The sequence below is a fragment of the Raphanus sativus genome, unplaced genomic scaffold, assembly GCF_000801105.2.
Source record: "Raphanus sativus cultivar WK10039 unplaced genomic scaffold, ASM80110v3 Scaffold4135, whole genome shotgun sequence".
Classification (NCBI taxonomy): Eukaryota; Viridiplantae; Streptophyta; class Magnoliopsida; order Brassicales; family Brassicaceae; genus Raphanus; species Raphanus sativus.
This window is the reverse complement of record NW_026619437.1, coordinates 1-8344: the sequence shown is the minus strand read 5'-3', so window position 1 is coordinate 8344 and position 8344 is coordinate 1. Positions and strand designations below refer to the sequence as shown.

The 8344-nt window shown below is 38.6% G+C and overlaps 1 protein-coding gene across 1 annotated transcript; it reads left to right on the top strand.

The window, feature by feature from the left end:
- Positions 1–19: 19 nt before the first annotated feature.
- On the top strand, positions 20–8199 carry LOC130507182 (ABC transporter D family member 1-like). The gene is made up of 26 exons (XM_057001888.1): positions 20–201; positions 531–646; positions 751–1027; positions 1170–1394; positions 1539–1736; positions 1823–2277; positions 2627–2762; positions 2842–2920; positions 3421–3659; positions 3752–4056; positions 4140–4251; positions 4337–4495; positions 4683–4782; positions 4854–4962; positions 5094–5184; positions 5484–5608; positions 5697–5846; positions 5926–6040; positions 6078–6258; positions 6347–6505; positions 6712–6858; positions 6937–7176; positions 7262–7425; positions 7498–7550; positions 7638–7716; positions 7799–8199. Exons 2-26 carry the CDS (start codon positions 585–587, stop codon positions 7892–7894), a joined length of 4056 nt encoding a protein of 1351 aa, XP_056857868.1. The 5' UTR covers positions 20–201; positions 531–584; the 3' UTR covers positions 7895–8199.
- The last annotated feature ends 145 nt before the right edge of the window (positions 8200–8344 follow it).

Below are 8344 nucleotides of genomic sequence, written 5' to 3'. Positions count from 1 at the left end.
TTCCTCTCGATTTGAGGAGTTCTGTTGCGGTAGACTGCTACGACGGAGTTTAAAAAAATCTTCTTCGGTTGTAAAGTTTCGAGAAGGCGAGCGAGCTAGTAGTTGCTATTACGATTTACGATTACTCAGAAGAAGAAGAAGAGCGATTTCGATTCATTTATTGTGTTACTTCTCGTCGTGGAGAAATCTCTCATTGCTGAGGTAATTTTTCACCGATTTGCTAATTGGCGCCGATCGTTAGCTGTTGGATTATCAAATAGTAAATGAATCATTTTATCGTATTAAGCTAATCATCTCTGTATAGATTTATCGATTCCATGGGAAATTAGATTGATCAAAGTTGACACTATTTTTTTTTGTTTTGTTTCGGAAGAAGAGTGGGAAAGAGATTATCGAATCCACCAGATTTGATTTGATGATGATTCCGAACTTTTATTTTAGCTGATGTTGTGCTTACTTTGCTTTTACATATATGTTATGATTTGGTTGTTTCTTTTATTTTAACATTTGGTAGTTTGGTCTCGTTTCAGGGTGTTTAGTAGTGCACCTTGTTCTTGTTATCAACAACAAGAACCTTTCCAGCCATGCCTTCTCTCCAGCTATTGCAGTTAACTGAGCGGGGTCGGAGTCTCGTTGCTTCAAGACGGTAACTATCATTGCTTTGCTTCTTCTTCTTCTTCTTCTTCTGTATCCTTTTACCTCTTCTTCTTTTTTCTTTTGTGTTCATTCTTTTTTTTCATTTCTCTATAGGAAATCTATACTGCTTGCGGCTGGGATCGTGGCTGCTGGTGGAGCTTTTTACTTAAAATCAAGGATCAGCTCCCCTAGGCTTGATTCTTCCCGTGGGCGGAGTGGTGGTGATGGTGAAGCATTGGAAAAGCGGAGAGGAAACAATAAGAATGCAAAGAAAGCCACACCAAAGAAGAAAGGAGGAGGATTGAAGTCTCTTCAGGTTCTCACTGCTATCCTCTTGTCTCAGATGGGAAAAATGGGCGCCAGGGATCTTCTCGCACTACTCGCCACTGTGGTATGCATTTCCTCTCTATACTTTCCTTATATTGATTCCTCTTGTTGCTTCATGCTTTTGTTTCATGTTATCTCCCCCCCAATAGCTGACCAAAAAGTTATGATTATTTTTCTCAATCTTTTATACTTTTTGCAAATCACAGGTTTTCAGAACTGCTTTGAGCAATAGATTGGCGAAAGTTCAAGGTTTCCTATTCCGTGCCGCTTTCTTAAGGCGTGCCCCACTGTTTCTACGTCTTATCTCCGAGAATATTTTCTTGTGTTTCATGCTATCGACTACGCACGCTACGTCAAAGTACATAACTGGGGCCTTGAGTTTGCGTTTCAGAAAGATATTGACGAAACTTATCCATTCACATTACTTTGAGGTAACCATCTCTGTGTCTTTTTGTATGGAGGCAATTCAATTATTTACCATTTCTTTTGTGGTATTATGTTTTTGAGAAGTGAGCATATCTATTATACTTCACACTGCTGGATACAAATTTAATCTTCATTTATGATTGTTTCAGAATATGGTATACTATAAAATATCACATGTGGATGGTCGGATTACGCACCCGGAGCAGCGAATTGCCAGCGATGTACCAAGATTCTCCTCAGAGTTGAGCGAGCTTATACAGGATGATTTGACAGCAGTTACTGATGGGATTTTGTATGCATGGCGCCTTTGTTCATATGCTAGTCCAAAATACATCTTCTGGATACTGGTGATTTTTTTGTTTAGTTTTCTGTGTTTGCAACATTGACTCTGGACTGGGCCATTTATGAACTAACTTGAACAAGTGTTGTCCAGGCATATGTACTGGGAGCCGGTACTGCGATAAGGACCTTTTCTCCTTCTTTTGGCAAATTGATGTCCAAAGAGCAGCAGTTGGAAGGGGAGTACCGACAACTTCATTCACGCTTAAGGACTCACTCGGAAAGCATAGCATTCTATGGTGGGGAAACCAGGGAAGAATCTCATATACAACAAAAGTTCAAGAATCTTGTTACTCATATGAGTGACGTCCTTCATGATCACTGGTGGTTTGGCATGATCCAAGATTTTCTGCTGAAGTATCTTGGTGCCACAGTTGCTGTTATTCTGATCATCGAGCCATTCTTCTCTGGGCATCTAAGACCTGATGACTCGACCTTAGGGAGAGCAGAGATGCTAAGCAATATAAGATATCACACCAGTGTCATTATTTCTCTCTTTCAGGCGTTAGGAACACTTTCTATAAGTTCCAGGCGGCTCAGCCGACTCAGGTAATACGTTATGATAAATCTCATGCCAAACTTTTTAAACTGAAACATTGTGTAGCCGTTTGTCTGAAAATCTGCGGACATATGTATTTCTTTGCTGTTAAGTGCTTTATTAAGGAGAGTTGATTTTGTTTACCGTAAGCAAAAGAGTAAGAGTTCAGTTGTTAGTCCCTATAGAACATTAGCGAGGATGAAAAAAAATTTCTGATTTAAGAAACATTCTTCCTAGCCGTTTACTTTTGCGCTATTAGTGAGTTTATATGCGATGGAGAAATTAATTACACTTAATTTTACACCCATCAGTTGTGGTGGCTATGCTTTCTAATTATTGAAATGTTTTTGCTTCCAACAGTGGTTATGCTGACCGAATCCATGAGTTGATGGCTGTCTCGAGAGAACTCAGTGGTGATGATAAAACATCTTTACAGAGAAATAGAAGCAGAAATTACCTTACTGAGGCTAGCTATGTTGAGTTTTCGGGTGTCAAGGTAGTTCGAACACAGATTCAATGTTCTTGTCATCCTTCTCCAAAGGCCTGTGTTCTTAATATTACTTAATGCACTTCAGGTTGTTACTCCAACGGGAAATGTTTTGGTGGAGGATCTCACCCTTCGAGTTGAGCAAGGATCTAATCTTCTTATTACAGGTGAACGCTTTACTTCTAGGGAGTGACATTTTGTTACTAACAAATTTCCTTTTCATAGCAAAAATTATTGATAGAATGGCCTATGCTGCTACTTTATTGTTCTATGATCCTTGGGATGAGAAGCAAAGATGGAAATTTTAGTACCCTTTGTTGTCTTTATGAAGAGAATTAAGAAATGGGGATGTGAACTGAAGATCCATTGGAAGAAGTAATTCTTCTTGTATACGGGGGGAAGGGATAGCCATATAACCTTGTCAAAGTTTGATTTGCTATACCTATTTATAGACGACTCATTCATGCCCAGTTCAACGATTAGGGTGTTAGGGAATGGTGTGGCAACACATCATCTTCTGAGATTTATTTAGTCGACACCTTCTGTTATTCAATTCTTTTACTTTAGTTTATGCAATAACATTCACGTTTGCTATGTTGATATCAGTCTGCCTGATGTTATCATTATTCTCTCTTTTCATTTAATTATTAAACAATATGTATTGTAGGTCCTAATGGAAGTGGCAAGAGTTCCCTTTTCCGAGTACTAGGAGGTCTATGGCCCCTGGTGTCTGGCCACATTGTGAAGCCTGGAGTTGGTTCTGATCTTAACAAAGAGATCTTCTACGTGCCCCAACGGCCCTATATGGCAGTTGGAACACTTCGTGACCAGTTAATATATCCTCTTACGTCTGATCAAGAGACTGTACCGCTCACTGAGACTGGAATGGTGGAGCTATTGGAAAATGTTGGTATTCTATTTACTTAAAACCAGTGAATAGCGTTTTCTGTCAGGATTTGTTTGTTTTGCTTATTTTTGTGGACTTTCTGCTTTTCTAGGTTGACCTAGAATATTTATTGGATCGCTACCGACCTGACAAGGAGGTTAATTGGGGTGATGAATTATCTCTTGGAGAGCAACAGAGATTGGGAATGGCCAGACTGTTCTACCACAAACCTAAATTTGCAATTCTTGATGAGTGCACGAGTGCTGTGACAACTGATATGGAAGAACGTTTTGCTGCTAAGGTTCGAGCTATGGGAACTTCTTGCATAACAATCTCCCATCGTCCAGCCCTTGTTGCATTCCATGACGTTGTTCTGTCATTAGATGGAGAAGGGGGATGGAGTGTTCACTACAAGAGGTTGGAATTGTTTCTTTACCATCTTTGTGAGCGTTATCAAAGTTTTATTTTGCATTTACTTATTTAAAAGGACTAAACTTCAGGGACGACTCTGCACCTCTGACGGACGCTGGAGTTGATTCAGCGAAAATTTCAGAGAACGATCGTCAAAATGATGCGATGGTTGTTCAACGAGCGTTTGCTGCAGCTAGAAAGGTCTTCAACAGCTTATGATTTTTTTTTTTAACTTTCGTTGAGGGGTGCTTTGTGGTGGTTATAACCTTGTTACTTGGTGCTGTAGGAATCTGCCACTACTAATTCAAAGGCTCAGGCGTACTTGACACAGTCAATTGCAAAATCACCAGTTGTTGATAAAAGTGTTGTGTTGCCTCGTTTTCCTCAACCTCGAACATCGCCAAGGGCGTTGCCATTAAGAGTAGCTGCAATGTTAAACACATTGGTGAGCTTGAGTTATTAGTGTGAATTTTGTTGAAAACACTTGTACCAATTTTTGTTAACCTAGAAGTAAATACATGTGCATTTCCTCTTTAGCTTCCTTGGAAGGCGAAATATTTATTTCATTTGGCTAACTTATTCGTCCCACATTTATGCTAAAAGTAGCTGACCGTTTCACTGTTATGTTTCAGATACCCACTCTATTTGACAAACAAGGAGGACAACTGCTTTTGGTTGCTTGCCTTGTCGTCTCAAGAACATTAATCTCTGACCGAATAGCCTCTTTGAATGGTATACTCTGTTAGGTTACCTAATTGTTATTGATAGGGCTACTTTTCTGACAACCACATTTAATTTCGCAGGGACCACTGTGAAGTATGTCTTGGAGCAAGATAAAGCCGCATTTGTTCGTTTGATTGGTTTGAGTGTTATCCAAAGTAGTGCATCTGCTGTCATTGCTCCTTCATTAAAGTAAATTTCCTTTTTATGCAAGTTTAAAACTTCGTTGTGTTCTTTATTTTTATGTATTTTGGAGTTTTTGTTAGACTATCAGTTACATTTAAGGAACCCCTTGCTGATGTGGGTTCAAACATTGTTTTCAGGCATCTAACGCAGAGGCTAGCTTTAGGGTGGAGGATTCGTTTGACTCAACATCTGCTACGGAATTACTTGAGAAATAATGCGTTTTACAAGGTCAATTCAGATCTATGATGCTCAAAGATACTATGCTAGCATACCCCATTCATGCATTTTGAATTATGACGATGAACTTGAGTTAAACAGTGCAACTTGACCTAAAGGCTAAAAGAAAGCATGATGTGTTATTTGCACTTATGTAAGAAGTATGCTGATCCACACCAATTTGAAATGGATATTGATTTGTGTTTGTTATATGCTTCATAGAGGCTGTTAGTTTGTTTGTTCCTTTTCTTGTAAATTGATATCGCAAATTTAGAGACAATAAAGATCTCATTGGGTTCATATCTATGCAGGTTTTCCACATGTCAGGCAATACTATTGACGCAGACCAGAGACTCACTCGTGACCTGGAAAAGTTAACCACTGACTTGTCTGGACTTCTTACTGGAATGGTTAAGCCATCGGTTGATATTCTGTGGTAAGTACATTTTGTTGGATTGTTTTCCTGATATCTGTTTCATGGTCCTTGGTTTGAGTTTCAAAAAGAAAAAAAAAACAAATTGAAGGTTCACCTGGAGGATGAAGCTATTGACTGGTCAAAGGGGAGTTGCCATACTTTACACATATATGTTACTTGGTCTGGGTTTCCTGAGACGTTTTGCTCCCGATTTTGGTGATCTAGCCGGTGAAGAACAGCAGCTTGAGGGGAAATTTAGGTAATGATTTTACGTTTCTAATTTTTAAGATGATTGCGTTATAGCGACTATTTGGACCAACGTCTTCCTCCTTATGTAGGTTTATGCACGAGAGACTGAACACTCATGCTGAATCCATTGCCTTCTTTGGAGGCGGAGCTCGAGAAAAAGCTGCAAGTGTCTTAAGTTCCTTTGCTATAACTGTTGGATTCTGGGCTAGCTATTTACCTGTTTTTATTTTTCATGGAACAGATGGTTGACACAAAATTCAGGGCACTACTGGACCACTCTCTCATGCTCTTGAAGAAGAAATGGGTGTATGGCATACTTGATGATTTCGTGACTAAGCAACTTCCCAATAATGTGACTTGGGGATTGAGTTTGTTGTATGCCCTAGAACACAAAGGAGACAGAGCACTTGTCTCCACTCAAGGTGAAGATCTGCAACACTTTTTGACGTGAGCCAATTAAGTTAGTAAATTCTCTATATAACGCTTTCTTGCATGATGTCTTGATACCAGGTGAATTGGCACATGCATTGCGGTATCTAGCTTCTGTCGTGTCTCAAAGCTTTATGGCGTTTGGTGATATTCTTGAACTACACAAGAAGTTCCTTGAGCTCTCTGGTGGTATTAACAGAATTTTTGAGCTCGATGAGTTTTTGGATGCTTCTCAGTCAGGTACCATTCCATATATCGCGCTCACATTTTGAAGTCATAATATTGATAGTTCATGTACTTGCACAATGCATAATTTTGACCGTGGTTTTTCATAATCTTTTCACTGGTTGAGTCTTATATGCTTAAAAATATTGGACTTAGACATGCGTTATAGAGAATGTATTTACTCGGGTTGATCATACTCGTTTTGTCCCTACTATATTCAGGTGTTACCTCAGAAAATCACACAAGCCGCTTGGATTCTCAAGATCGAATATCCTTTTCAGAGGTGGATATCATTACCCCTGCGCAGAAGTTAATGGCTAGCCAGTTGTCATGCGAAATAGTTGCAGGGAAAAGCCTGCTCGTCACAGGTTGGTGAATTATTATTCGTCGTAGATTTTTTTTTTTTTTGCATGAACCTAGAGCTTACGGAAGCAAAATATATTCAGGACCAAATGGTAGTGGAAAGACTTCAGTATTTAGAGTGCTTAGAGATATATGGCCAACTGTATGTGGAAGACTTGCCAAACCATCATTGGATATCAAAGAACTTGGGTCAGGGAATGGCATATTTTTTGTGCCGCAGCGACCATATACATGCTTAGGGACGCTGAGAGATCAGATTATATACCCTCTATCTAAAGACGAAGCAGAGAAAAGAGCCGCTAAGTTGTACTACACCAATAATGGTAATCTATAGAGAAACTCATCTCTTACCACCATGATCTTCCCTCCCCCTATCTCTCATATAATTTTATTGTTTGTGAGTAACAGGAGAAAGCTCAACTGAGGCTGGAAGCGTTCTGGACGTTCATCTGAAAACCATCCTGGAGAATGTTCGGTTAGTATATCTTTTGGAAAGAGATGAAAGTGGTTGGGATGCTACAACCAACTGGGAAGACATATTATCTCTTGGAGAGCAACAGAGGCTTGGCATGGTAAAATTCTCTTATAATAGTTGTATGATTCACGTGAATAATCTTGACTTGTTTCTGGTGTGTGTATTGTAGGCACGTTTATTTTTTCACAGACCGAAGTTTGGAATCCTAGATGAATGCACCAAGTAAAATGATCAAGTCTTTCTCCTCCTGTAGTTTTGCAATCTTCTTTTCCCTTTTTTGTTTAATGATATACACTTTTGGATTTGCAGCGCGACGAGTGTTGATGTTGAGGAACAGCTCTACAGGGTTGCGAAAGACATGGGAGTTACTTTCATAACCTCATCACAGGTAAGCTTTTTGTTTTTCGCATTCATTCATTATTATGAAACATCAAATAAGAGTTCTTACCAAAAATCTTAAAAAACCTCAGCGTCCGGCATTGATACCGTTCCACTCATTGGAGCTAAGGCTGATTGATGGAGAAGGAAACTGGGAGCTACGTTCTATCGAACAGACGACAGAGTAAAAACTCACCAAGACACTTAAGAGAAGGTTCTGTATACACTAGTCTACTAATAATAGGAATCCCAATTAATTACAAAGGTTGTGTGTTTTTTATAGGGATCACAATTTTTGTTAAAAGTTGTGTTTGCTCATTAAGATGTCTTTTTATAAAAGGTCGTATCTCTTCCTCGATAAAAATTGTGTTTGTTCATTATGGTATTTTTTTTTATTAAAGGTTGTGTCTCTTATTTGTTTGTATTTTTTCATTAATCCAATTAATTCAAAAGATTGTGACTATTCGAATAAATATATTTACAAATGACTACTTTTAAATTTAAAGTATGCGACTATTTAAATTAAAAAGAACTGGCTATTCAAAGAGATTTTCAAAGTCTATAAATAGTTTATGTCCATGTATTTTTCAAAATAAAATTTTCACTAATCTAATTAATAATAAAATGGTAAAATAAAG